General features: G+C 35.3%; 1 protein-coding gene across 1 annotated transcript in view; it reads left to right on the plus strand.

The window, feature by feature from the left end:
• The first annotated feature begins 393 nt into the window (after positions 1–393).
• The window catches only part of LOC129273062 (F-box/WD repeat-containing protein 11-like), a 33,432-nt gene continuing 19,032 nt past the window's right edge, over positions 394–14,793 (plus strand). The window contains exons 1-2 of the mRNA XM_064107342.1: positions 394–670; positions 7,411–7,627. Of these exons, the coding sequence (XP_063963412.1) occupies positions 626–670; positions 7,411–7,627 (262 nt within the window). The 5' untranslated portion in view covers positions 394–625. The remainder of the gene's footprint in view (positions 671–7,410; positions 7,628–14,793) is intronic.

A 14,793-nucleotide genomic window follows, 5' to 3' on the forward strand; every position in this document is an offset into this window, starting at 1 on the left:
ATTATGAATACGTGTGTGTAAAAAATGAAGTTCATTGCGAGACTGTCGATCTCCAGTGCCCCCCCCCCCCCATGAAAAAAGAGGAGTGCATGGGACAAAGCTGCATGTACGGGGGCCATGGCGGCCAACCATTAAAAAAATCATAATGTAATAAGATGGTGATTTTACTGTTTTGGGGGCGCGGGGGCTCAGATATGTTACCTGAAAAAAGTGGGGGTCCCATATGTCCCAAATCGTCTTCGCATCCACCAAAATGTATTTAGTTTTAAGGGGACGATAAAACAGAAATGAATAAAACATTTTGCTCTCTTTTAAAGAATTGTTATTATTAGTAGGCCCCTATACTTATATTATTTATTTTTTAAACTAAGGATTTTTCGGAGAGGTCGAGATATAGATTGAGCTGCGAGAGCTAAAGCATTTCGCTGGGCTCATTCTGAGTACGCTCTATCCACCGTGCATGTCTCGCACACGGCCTCATCAGTGCACTGTACTGTATACAACAGCGCAGTGCCAGTGGTATGGTATGCTGTATTTTTGTTGGATCAGCGAACTGCACAACAGTGACATGAAAAAGGCGTAGGGCTTCACACAAAAACCTGCATGAAATTTCACTTTATCAACCATGGAGACCAGTACTATCAACGAAGATAAGATACCAGAAGGAATGGTGAGCATAGATTTTAAGTTTTTTATCAAATATTCCAGCGAAAATGACAATAACCAACCGTTGACTAGCTTTGTCATGTTTGTTCATAATTGGGATTGCGTCTTGTCTGTGTCTTTCCAATGACTGTCTATGAATGATGTGTGAGCTGGTGAGTCGTCATCAGTGAGTGAGTGAGTGAGTTTTTTTTTGTGCAGTGCAGTGGTCGTGGTCAGTCCTGCCAGGCAATGGCATTGACAGTATTGTGTGTAAGTTAGTGTATTTGCTAACCTGAGAGGTGTCCGAGTTAGTCAAGAGGTGTTTTGATTGTAAAAATCAAGGCATTACCGTGAAATTGAGAACCACCGTTCACTTTGTATGATGGGGTGATCATAAATAATTTATGGCATAATTTGCGCACATTTTGAAAATTATTATTAAGTTGATTTTCAATCAGAAATTTCTCACAGTTCACAAAAAATTAATCGAAATCATAAATACCAGATGGAAGGCGAGATCCCAAAGTCAAATTTGGTTAACGGAATTAAAAGTAGGTCAAGGGTTTTGCTGGTATCGCGATCACAAAATTCCATGGCGATCGACTAGTGCGCGCTAGGCTGAAAAAATGTCACAAAAAAGTGTGACCTTAATTTGCGCACAATTATTTTGCAAAGCTTTAGAAACGAAATCAAGCAGACAAAGGTAAGATATTTACATCAGATTGAGGTTAAAATGCCATAAGTGCGGTTGGTATCACATTTTACTTACTTACTTGGAGACCTCTGCCTGCAAACTGGCGATTTCTTGATGCTTGTTGAGAAGTTCAGATTTTCTCAGAGCGGACGCAAAAGGTAGCAAAATTTGCCAATGTTTTGCCAATAATTTCACAAATTGAGACCTTCCCTTCGAGAAAATTACTGAGTGATTTTGTGTCGCTTTTTCTGTTGGTGATATTATTTTTTGAGATATTGATTTGAAATATTCAACCGTGCGAAAAATTAGGTAACGTGCGAATTAAGGTCACACCACCATACAGCTGCACTTCAGCCTATTCTGTCACACGCAAAGTTTCCTCGTCCTAGCGTTAGATCCTATTCCTACATTTCTACCTCCAAACTCCATTCATTTTGTAAAAAGTTACACAAGTGCGGGCGTAAAAAAATCGACGAGTGGTTCCCAAAACTACGATTTGGCCGAAATCATTCACCGACGCGAGGCCGATGCCAAGGCGACTCAGACGCCATCAACTGTCATGACTGTACCGACCACTGCACCGTGATCCCCCCCCAAAAAAGAGAACAACTGGCTGCACTCTGCTCTGCAGGCAGATGTTCTCGTATTTTACATGTACGTAAAAATATGACCGTAGTCAATGGCAGAAAAACAGTATGAACTCTATTTATGATGCAACGGCCACAAACTTAACGCCTGCAATACATCTATAGACAGATATTCATTAAGAAAATCTGACTCAGAATGGTTTGAATTTCAGGCTTATTATGTCACAGCCTAAAAATTTCTAATCGAAATCCCAAAATCATGTGTGTAAAATGAATGAGTGCAAAGACAGGGTGCACCAGTTTTTTTTCAATTTGAAACTTACTTGTGGTTTTTTCCAAGAAAATCATCAAATCTTTATGAGATTTTTTGCACACTTATAAAAAATATAGGGAACATTATCGACTTGAATTTTTTTGTGACATAAAAATAAATCTATATTAAATCTTAAGTTGAATTGTTAGGTGCGCAGACATACCCCCCTTATAAAGTTTCGCTTAACAATTTCCAAATTCTCCTGCGAAAGCCAAAAACACTTTGAAAATACCTTCACTCCTTACAACTTGCAGTTTAATTCATCATCTTTGAGATAGGCTGCACAGCCCTTTGAAGATTATTGCAGAAGAAGAAAGATGCAATATTAAATATTTCTATGAAACTTATATGACAAACTTGTTTCCCAATTTATCTTCAAGAATTCTGGTGAATTATTTTTTTCTGCTCTCATGGTGGTTGACTTAAAGGAGAATGAAACTTTTGGAGTAAGTTAGCTTTTGTGAAAGCAGAAAAATCAAAGAATAAGATCAACAAAAGTTTGAGTAAAATAGGACTAGCAATAGAAGAGTTATGAGCATTTGAATGTCGAGATCACTAATGCTATGGAGATCCTCCCATTGGCAATGCGACCAAGATCTATGATGTCACAGATGAACAACTCTCCCCTTTTGGATACTGAAAATATATCCCAAAACATATATTTTTGCTCATTCTAATCATATGACAAACGATTCATCAATGATATAATGTGAAACCTCTGAACTTGTCCTCTCATAAAGAGAACACCTCACCTTGTGATAGACTCTATATAAAAGTGAGAATATAAGTGAAATAAGTACTAAAGTAATGAGGGAGTTGTACGTGTGTGACATCACAGATCTTGGTCGCATTGCCAATTGGAGGATCTACATGGCAATAGTGATCTCAATATTCAAATGCTCATAACTTTCTTATTATTCATTCAATCTTCCTCAAACTTTCAACAATATGTTTCTTTGATTTTTCTCTTTGATATGGATTCAGCTGGTTTCAAGGGTTTCATTCTCCTTTAAGCAAAAGGAGACCAACATTATCACCAATAGAGGGCGCACAATTTTTATTTATACACTGTTTACAAACTAACCTGTACTGCTGGTTTTGTTCAAGGCATGTAGGGGGTTTTATAATATTTTGTAATTTTTTTTGCCGCCAAATTTTTTGTCAGAAGTGTTACCATCAGCAATCATGATTTGTAAGGACTTTTTAAAGGTAGTTTATTGATTGATAAGCAGGTCTGCTAATCAAAGAATTGTGCATTCAACACCACTATTACTACTACCATCACAACACCACAACCTCCACTGTCATCATCATCTTCATCTTCACCATCACCAATATCATCATCTTCACCACCACCATGATCACGACACCTTCAGCATCTTTCTTTGTATCCGTGGGAGGCAGTGTCCCTCCAGGTGCTTCGGAAACAGTTCTGATGTTCTCTAGTCATAATCAGTTACCTGCATGTACGTGTAAATAGAATGATTGTCTCCTATCTCAAGCATGCCCTTAGACTTTTTTCCCAGCCATATCCTCATGTGTCGAGGCAGGCCTTTGCTTGAGGTTGATGACAGGTTTTAAATGTGATTCAATATTTCAATTTGTAAGGCTTTGTGCTTGCAATTGAACCCAATCTTGGATGCATAGTGGATTATCTTTCTTATTATTACTCTATATCCTTACTCTATATCTTTACACTATTGCACAGGTTTAAATTTTTAAGTACATAAGTTTATGATTTGCTAGTTTATTTACATTAAAAGTGCTCAATTTGTGTATATTTTGTCATCAAGCTGCGGTTATTGTTGCTCTGCTAGTAACGTGGCACAATTCTATACTAAAATATACAGCAGAAATGAAAAAAAAAACTATAAAGGGAAGAAAAATATCCAATGCTATAAATTGAGAGGGAAATTGAGGCCAATTAGTAGGGCATCCAGAGTGGAGGCCTTTGTGGCCTTGGATCATTTCAAGCACTGATTTGATATCAATTTTTAATATTGATTGAATTTTTCAAACAAACATTCTGTATACATGTACAATGTACATTTAATAATACTCACCCCCTCCCCCCACAAAAAAGTATAAATGCAAAACAAAACAAACAATTGGAGATTACATGTACCTATTAAACATATAGGGAATGTCTATTTTGCGTCCTTTGCCAATAGCTGTTGTAATCCTACAAACCAACCCATGGACCTTTATAGATTTAGGCTTTACTAACGGAAAAGTTTCACAAGTTGTATGCTCCCTGCTATTATGAAAATGTGATAGCACTCTTTAAATAAAAATTAATTTTCTTGTATACTTTTTTTTAAATCCACGAGAGTAGCAGATAATAATCCATTAAAAAAAATAATTTTTACATTGCTTGTTTAGAGTTAGAGATTCAACAATTTGTATGAGATGTAGGGTAGCATGCAGAAGAATGTTTGGTGGAAGTGGGAATTAAGCAATTAGACTGTATTTGATTTAGTACTAAAGACAAGCAGGAAAGAAACATGGGCGTCAGTATTCTGTCTCAAAATCTGGAGGTAGTCTGGACAAAATTAAAGGGAATTCCTGCCTAAAATAGATACAATAATCATGTTATTCTTGGTACACGATTTAGGGCTGACATTTTTCCGGTTTATCCGGTATATTTCTGACCTTTTCCTGCTAGGGATTTTTCATTTTGTGACCAATGCAATGATAAGGAAATTACAGTGGTCACATAATAGGAATTAAACGAGTTTTAATATCAAATGACCAAATTGGTTTACATCTGTTATAACTTACAAACATGTTGTTTAAAAACCTTATATGGAAGTAAAAGTAGTATGCATTATTTCCTGATTTTCTTTCCGACTTCGCAGATACCTCCTACTATAATGGAGGCTGCTTTTCTGGTGGGGGGGGGGGGGGGGGCTGCAAATTCAAATCCTGGGCCCCGTCTTACAAAGAGTTACAATTGATCCAATCAATCGTAAATCTATGGAAATCCATCAGTGTCATATTTTTTCCTAAAGGAAATTTGCACAATGTCCTTTGTAAACAAAGAGAAGCACAGTGAATTTTCAAGAAAACAATGAATGCATGAATATAAATTATAGTTAAAAAATATTTTGAACAAACATGAATAATACATGACATTGCTGGTCGTCCATAGTTGTGCTTGATCGGATCAATCGCAACTCTTTGTAAGATGAGGCCCTGCATTACACATTTCAATGGAATTATATCAACCTTTATATAGATTCATGTATGATTAGGATCAGATTTTTTTGACAGTATATACTGTGAGATGAGCAGACTGCTTTCTACATGTACTTGACAATGACATCCATTTTATCAAGACCCACTTGTATCAAGGTTGAAAATAAAGTATATAAATAGTAATACGTTTTTCCAATATACCCTAGTACATGTATGTGACAGCAAATAAATTTGCGCATGAAAGCTTTGTTCAGAGCAACTCTATTGTGCATTCTCCTCTGAAGTATTAAAGGGAAATGAAACCTTTGAAATAAGTAGGCTTGTTTCGAAACAAAAAAAATCAAAGAATAAGAACAAAGAAAGTTTGAGAAAAATCGGACAAATAATGAGAAAGTTATGAGCATTTGAATATTGCAATCACTTAAAGGGGAATCCAACCCAAATAAAAACTTGTTTTTATAAGGAAAAGAAAAATCAGGCAAGTTGATATGTGAAAGTTTGAACAATATTGGACAAACAATAAGAAAGTTAAGAATTTTGAAAAGTTGTAAATATTGGTAATCACTATACCCATGGAGGCTTCAAATTGGCCGCATATGGGATGTCATAGTGCTGTAAGGCAAGGACTACTCTTCCATGTACTCCAATACATACATGTATTATGGCTAAAATGTCATTTTCCCCAAAAGTTTTATTTCAAATTATATTTTTCTTTCATGAGGACATAAAACAATATACTACCTGGGTTATATTTAGATTACTGCCCCAGGGGAATGGGTACTTAGAAGAAAACCACAAATCCCTGATAATAAAGTAAATGGCCTATGGGAAAGTTGTCCTTGCCCCTTGTCAAAATTTACTTATCCAGTTGCCAATTTGAAATCTACATAGTATTAGTGATCTCAATTTTAAAGCAGCTATAACTTATTGCTTGTCGGATTTCTTTCAAATTTTCACCATTCTGTTTAATTCATTTTTCTCCTTCCCATCACAACATTTTATGGCCAAGGCTGGATTCCCCTTTAATGCTATGGAGATCCTCCCATTGGCAATACGACATCTTTGTCGCATTGTTGCATTGGCAATGTGTGATGTCACATGTGAACAACTTTCCCTATGATGGACTATAAAATACCCTCAAAATGTATCTTTCTGCTTTTTCTTGTGGTGAAACAAACTCTTATATCCATGATGTATTCTTTAAAAATCTGTATTACATGCCCTCCTATAGAAAAAACACATGATCTACTGATAGATGTGATAAAAGAGGCAATTTATTTTAAGTGAAATATGTATACTAAAGTAATGGGGAGAGTTGTTCACAGGTGACATCACACATCTTTGTCGCATTGGCAATTTGAGGATCTCCATAGCATTAGTGATCGCAATATTCAAATGCTCATAACTTTCTCATTATTTGTCCGATTTTTCTCAAACGTTTGTTGATCCGTTTCTTTGATTTTTCTGTTTTCACACAAGCTATCTTGTTCCAAAGGTTTCATTCTCCTTTAAGTTTAATACATGTAACACAATTTCCAACATGTACATACATGTTACAATGATAATAATTATGATGAAATTATTTTAATCATAATCATCATGTTATATTTTACCCAGGGTAGCTACTTCAGTTTTGAAACTGTTCTCGTAGCGGGCCCTGCCGTAATAACATGATAATGTTATTAATCAACCCGGCTTGTAAAAGCAGGGCTACATAATCGGGCGCTCAGGCATTCAAGTAATTTCTTCTCACTGGGTACATGTACCCATTCACCTCACCTGGGTCGAGTCTTGAGTGTAGCACAATGTGGATGATTTGTTTGTTGAAGGAAAACATGGCTTGGACTCAAACCTATATCCCTCAGATTGAAAGACGAGAGTCATAACCACTCAACCATAATGCCACTGTACATACATGTATTATGTACACACACTATGATTGAATAACCTCTTATCATTTTCTCATGTTTCAGACAATAAAACTGCGTTCTGTATCCAAAGTAAAGGAACCGTCACCGAACTATCAAGAAGAAAAGGACCGGTGCCTAGAATATTTTGACAAATGGATTGAAAATGAACAACTTGAATTCGTGCAGGCTCTGATCCTGCGTATGTGTCATTATCAACATGGTCAAATCAACGCTTTTCTCAAACCTATGTTACAGAGAGACTTCATCACAGCACTGCCAAGTAAGTACATTTTTCATTCTGGTATACATGTATGGCGTATACATGTTAAACCTGGGACGAATACCCCTTTTGCGATTCAATTATTCGCCAGGGTAAACAGTCAAAGGGTTCAAACAATCAAGATTCCTGCATTATCAGAAATCACAAAAAAATTAACCTACCAGGGGTCACACATCATGTGCGAGCTGACTCAGTCGAGTGTCCCAGTACAGCGCCTATATGTATGACCTTCACATCAACGCAGCAGAATGATGCACGGTTGATCACTGGCGTGGCCGTTCTTGTTACGGGCTGTTTTTAAAGAGTTGTTTGAAATTCTTTAAATTTAGCATAAATTTCATTCGTTGTCTTGCACTTTTTTTTTTTGAAAACCGATATCAAAGATGATAATAATATTGTACGGGTTTGTTGGCTCAGTTGGTAGAGCGTCCGTCTCACAACCGGGAGGTTGGGGGTTCAAACCCCGGCCGCGTCAGACCAACAGACATTTAAAGATGGGAGTTGCTTCTACCCTGTTTGGTGTTCAACAATTAAAGGGATAGAGCCTCATCAATCTGGCGCTGCACAGCGGTTGCTGGGCCCACGATCAATTGGGCAAAACAAATTTTCAGAGTATTTCATTTCTGATGTTTATTTCAAACAATAAAATATGGATTTTCATTCCTCTTTGGAATATCACTTGATAATCTGTGACTGTAAACACCTTACAGATAAAGTATTACACCTGTCTTTGAATCCTGTTGTAGCTGACTTGAAGCTTGTTGTACTGACCCCCAAATCTCACCCATGTTCTTATCTAGTATTAAAACAAGATCGATTGTAAATGTGAACAAAGGCCAAATGTAGTGCACATCTTTGTTGGAAAGCTTATTCATATATATTTTGACAGAGCATGTAGTACGTGGTCTGGCTGCAAAAATAATTTCAAGCCGCAATTTTTGCACAGTGATTTTATGTTGTCTGCATGTACAATTTCAGCTACAGTGTATGCAGTATAACTGCGAAATTAATTGAAAGTCATAATTTTCTATCTTTGTTTGGAGAGATTCTTAGAATATTTTGTTTGTAATTTTGCAACCAAGCACACCTCCACTTCAGAGAAGCCAATGCAACTTTAAATTTGTAATTTTCAAGACAAGACAGACCGCTTTCATGTAATATGTAGATAAGGTTGTTTTCAGTAAGATCCTGAAAAATTGGCTACTTGTAATTAATTAGCTTTCCAAAATTAATCAGGATGGCTCGGTGTGTCAAGATTACTGGTAGATAAAAGAAGGATCATATGATCATAATCAAAACTTGCCTATGATTCATTGTGTTCTGACACTTTGTTTATCATGAAGCTCAGCTCATCACTTATTCTGCTGCTTTTTTTTTCTGAAGACTGCCCTAATTTCATTCTGTATTAAATTGCAAAATTCTTTGTGACAGCCAGAAGATTTTAAAGCAATAACATGCTGTGTTCGCACAAAACATTATGTGGTGCAAAATCAGGGTGTCGAAATGATGTTGCATTCATGAACTCTAAATTTTTCATGTAATCATGAGTTACATGTAGAAGAACAGGTGGGTGTTTCATAAAGCTGTTCGTAAGATAAGAATGACTTTACGCACGACTGGTGATCCTTTCTTGTTCTATGTGATATCCCTATGTAATTGAGTTATGACCTAAGAACATGTTCCAGTCGTGCGTAAAGTCGTTCGTAACTTTACGAACAGCTTTATGAAACACCCACCAGGTCACTTATTATGCACTGAGTTGTAGAAGAGCTTCATGCAGAATTGTCTTTCAAGGTGCAGCTTTTTCAACATTTCTTGTTTGCAACATGTACATTTTTTAATTAAATAAGAGTCGTGTGAACTAATAACTACCCTTCAAAAACCTGTTTTAATTTGTATCGTTGACATACAGTACATGTACGGGAATGAGAATCACTGTTGACAAAGATTGAATTAACACTCTACATGTATTGCAGGTACATGTATGATGTTACATGTTGCTAGGAATCATGATTCATATTTGTGTGTTAAGGATCAAATTTGCATGAGTACGCACCCTTGTCTTTTGCTCGTACTGATAATGAGATAAAAGAAATGAAGGGTTTGTTGAAGGGGAAGTTCACCCTGACAGTTGGTTTTAATTGTATTTATTTTTTTTAAATTACAGAAAATATTGGTGAAAGTTTGATAAAATTCCATCAAAAATATTGAGAGATAACTGCTTGTATATGATGTCAAAGTTTTTGACATCATACATGTATGCAAGCAGCTCTCCCATATTCAATTTTTTAATGGAACATGATAAATAAAAATCTTTCTCAATGAAAGGGGTCTATTAATGTTGTGTCTGATGATATATATCCATGGTCCACCACACAAATTGCATCATTTTTTTTAGAAAATGACATAAACCAAAATTATGTGACATTTTCATTATTTAACAAATAGTTATTATTTATAGATAAATGGGAAACTAAAAAAATTATTTATAGATAAAGATATGTGAACTGCCATCATTGATAAATAATAGAAAATTCAACAAAATTATTTATAAATAATGGAAAATTCAATTAAAACTATTTGTAATTTTATAATTGGGGATAAGATATCATATATTCATTAATTATGGAAAAGCGAATTGCAATTATTTATAAACAATGAAGTATACACATGTAGTATCACTATTTATAAATAATGAATAACAAAAAATCATTATTTACGAATAATGGAATGTTGAACTGCTATTATTTATAAATAATCAAGTATGACTTGTAATTTTATATGAATAATGAAAAATGTTAAATTACATAAAAATATATATTTACAAATAAATTTAAATCATATGTAAATAATTGATATTATTTAAGATAATTTTAAGATATTTAAGATAATAATTATTATATAATAAATAATTGGTCTATATAATTTTGGTACAAACTGCACCTCATACATGTACATGTGCATGATCATGAACAAAAAGTTATAATGTACATGTACATTGTATGTTCTGGTTGTATCTCGTATCACAGGGACCAGTTTACAGTAGGCCTAAATATGATTTTCAAATGAGAGAAACTGTTTCAAAATGATTTTGAATGATTATTCAAACATTGAGTGTGAGACTTTAAAACTGGGATTGATACGAAATGCACACACTTTTCCCCCGAAGGAACAGTTGTAAGTTTCACTGCAACGAAAACAAGTTCACTCTGCGTTAATGGGACCACACCCAATTTATAGCATGAATAATTCTGCCTAAATTTTATTTCCATTATCAGGGCAGATTGTTGAATACAGTACATGTAGCATTGTTATTCAGATCACTAAATGGCATACATGTAATACGAAAGGTTTAGTAATTATACTTTCATTTGAAAATATAATACTTTATCTCGAATAATGAAGAACTGTTCAACCCATATCATCTTCATACTTGGTTCAAGTACTGTACATGTACTGTATGAGGATGTATGCAATGTGAATGTTGCAGCCCCCCCCCCCCCCCCATATATTAATGTTAATACTGCTTTTTAAATAGCACTCATTGGGCTTGTTGTAGTAAACTTTTGTTATAAAAAAAACTCTGGCAAATAAACAAAAACTATGGCAAACAAAATTATGCCATTGACAATAACACATCAAAAAAATATTGCCAGAGTTTTTCTTTAATACGACAGGCCCCTTGTGTGTTTAAAGGTCAAATTCACCCCAGGAAAATGCTGACTTGAATAAATAGAGAAAAATCAAACTAGCATAGTGCTGAAAATTTCATCAAAATTGGATGTAAAATTAGAAAGTTATGACATTATAAAGTTTCGCTTATTTTTCACAAAACACTGATATGCACAACTAGGTGACTCAGTCAATGATGTCCATCACTCACTATTTCTTTTGTTTTTTATTGTTTGAATTATACAATATTTCATTTTTTTTTATAGATTTGACAATAAGGACCAACTTGACTGAACCATATAATATTAAACAATGCAAATTAAACAATTCCACATGTTCAGGGGGGAATTAATCGTTGTATCACTTGACAATGAGAAGAAAATTAGAATATTTCATATTTCATTAATAAAATACAACAGAAATAGTGAGTTGATGATGTCATCAGTCCCCTCCTTTGCATACAGACCAGGATGTGCATATAACTGTTTTGTGAAATTAAGCGAAACTTTAAAATGTCATAACTTTCTTATTTTACATCCGATTTTGATGAAATTTTCAGTGTTATGCTCGTTGGATTTTTCTCTTTTATTCAAATCAACTTTTTGTTGGGGTGAACTTGTCCTTTAATTACACTGTGTAGTTGTTGCTCCATATACTGTACAATGTACTGGATGACAGAATTCATAGGGACAGTGATTTTCCGCGATCGCGGAAAACGGACGGAATTCACGGAAAGGGCCTTTTGAAACGGAAAATGGCATTTCAAACGGAAAATCACGGAAAACGTATTTTCCCTCAAAATACACAGAATAGCAACAGAAATTACTCCAAATTCACAACAAAATGAGAATATTAAATGGCAAAAAAAAACCAGAAAACACGATCTCACTTCGCTACTATCATGACAATTCACACATCGTGACTGCACTCGACATCAGCACACTCGATTGTACCCCGCACCGTACCCGTACACGGCCGGCCGGGTTGGGCTTCACATGCACACATGTATCGTTCAACTACATGTACACAGTTGTGTGTTGCTGCCCTCTACGTTTGAAGATGTAACAGCACGATATCGTGGTCTTAAAATCCAAGATGGCGGATTGGGAAAAGACGATGACTGATGATAACGATGTCCAAAAACCCCCAAAATTATCGATGAAATATCATTTCACCGTGAAATAATGCTAATAATATGAAAGGTGAGGATGTATGCATGCAAAATGGGTGTGTTAGAATATTTTATTCACCCGCATAGATCCGATTAGAACGGATTTTATTGTGTTGTTGGTACAGTAGCAGATACAAATTTTGACCAGTGCGAGTGTGCATGTAAATGTGTAAACGGAATTGTCACTTTTCCGTGTGTACAAAGTCTATGGGGAAACGGAATTTCCGTTTTCTGACATGCTGAAACGGAATTTGAGATTTTCTGAAACGGAAAAGGCAATTTTTTGAAACAGAAAATCACTGTCCCTAAATTCAAGGAGACAAAAATGAAAATTGACCCAACCATAAATATGCTGATATTGGCCCCAAAATGATTGAGGATCCTCAAGTTGGAATTGGATGACATTGGAAACTAATCTCATATTTTTACAGCTCTTTTCATTGGAATATATTATTAAAACGTCATTAGGGATTAGAATTTCATACACTTGCTGGTATTTTCCGGATAATGCATTCTCAAATCAAGGAAATCTGGTATTTGTTCTTGGACTCGGGGAAGGGCATCAATACTCTAGCAATGACTTTGAATGTGTTCATGCTTACACTTCCTCGTTCATTGTTTATTTTCAACTCTTATTCGAGAAGATGTGGGAGGGTATTTCTATGATGGAGATAAAATGTATTCTTTCAAATTGATTAAATTAATTTCATGTAACTGAAAAGATAAAATGTAAACCCCAGGCATAATTGAACTAAGCCAACAATATTGGTGGGAGGGGGGGGGGGGGCATTTTTACATCAACAACAGTACCAAAAATGTGCAGGTGTACATGTGTACATGTATGTGTGTAAGGGGGATGAGCACTACATTTGTACATCAACAACACCAACTACATGGGCAGGGATACATGTACATGTGTACAGTACATCAGCAACAATACAGCTGTATGTGGGGGATACCCAACATGTGTGTGTGGGGGGGGGGGGGTTAAACAATGTACTGCACATACAGTACAAAACTATCGTTTTCTTGATTGTTATTGATGTGTCATGCAATTCAATCCAAACAACTTGGCATTATTCAATACTCTTTGAAAGGACAAAAATAGATCAGAGACAATGCATTTTTGCTATTGCATGTATTGTCTACATGTGTGCATCATATTGCGCTTCTACTACAATTTAGTCGAGTACATACACTCATACACACAAACTCATGTATGAGTACGCAAATCAAGTACAAAGTCTGGTACATACATTGAAGAAACTACTCATAAATGATTTCCATGTATTTGTTCCTCAAAGAAAAATAAATACAATGTAGAATCAATGATCATTATCAGTTTTTTTATAATTAGAATTGATAAAGAAATTGAATATTGGGGAAGTCATAAAATGTGTGTGTGTGTGTGTGTGTGTGTATATGATATACTGTAACATTGAAAGAAAAATAGATTTGTAACAATAACAACTACATGTAGAAATTTTTGCCCAGTACTTTTTATCTGAGCTCCGTAACACACAGATTTGCGATGGATTGCAAATATGAAAGAACCGCACTGATTGATTCCCGGTCAGTATTTTGAACAGAGTGCGCATGCAACGATGATCTTGATAGGTCATTGGTATTTAACGATTGATTGCAAACCTTTGTGTTATGGAGCCCTGGTGTTCACTCCATTTTGCATATTATCTGTACACATGAGGAAATTGAACATAGATTGATACTACAGTGTAAAGGTGTGTTCAATGTTGGTTTCCAAATTTAAACGGCAACATGAATCATGATTGAAAATGTGATTACTAAACGGGTTATATTGAGAAACAAAAGGTTCGTTCATTGTCCTCCATTCCCGGTCCTAAAAGTAAACGTCTTTCAAATCATGATTGGTCATTGGTATTTAACGATTGATTGCAAACCTTTGTGTTATGGAGCCCTGGTGTTCACTCCATTTTGCATATTATCTGTACACATGAGGAAATTGAACATAGATTGATACTACAGTGTAAAGGTGTGTTCAATGTTGGTTTCCAGATTTAAACGGCAACATGAATCATGATTGAAAATGTGATTACTAAACGGGTTATATTGAGAAACAAAAGGTTCGTTCATTGTCCTCCATTCCCGGTCCTAAAAGTAAACGTCTTTCAAATCATGATTTGGAGGAAAATTTAAACATCGAAAAAGATGCATAAATTTGTAAACGCGATCAGCTCAGATTTTACGACTTTCAGCATCACAAAATTTTTGCAACATTGAACACAACAGAGGTTTGAAATGTCTAATGCTCTCGCAGTGGGTGGAAGCCTACACAAGCAAGTGC

The sequence above is a fragment of the Lytechinus pictus genome, chromosome 12 (assembly GCF_037042905.1).
Source record: "Lytechinus pictus isolate F3 Inbred chromosome 12, Lp3.0, whole genome shotgun sequence".
Taxonomy (NCBI): Eukaryota; Metazoa; Echinodermata; class Echinoidea; order Temnopleuroida; family Toxopneustidae; genus Lytechinus; species Lytechinus pictus.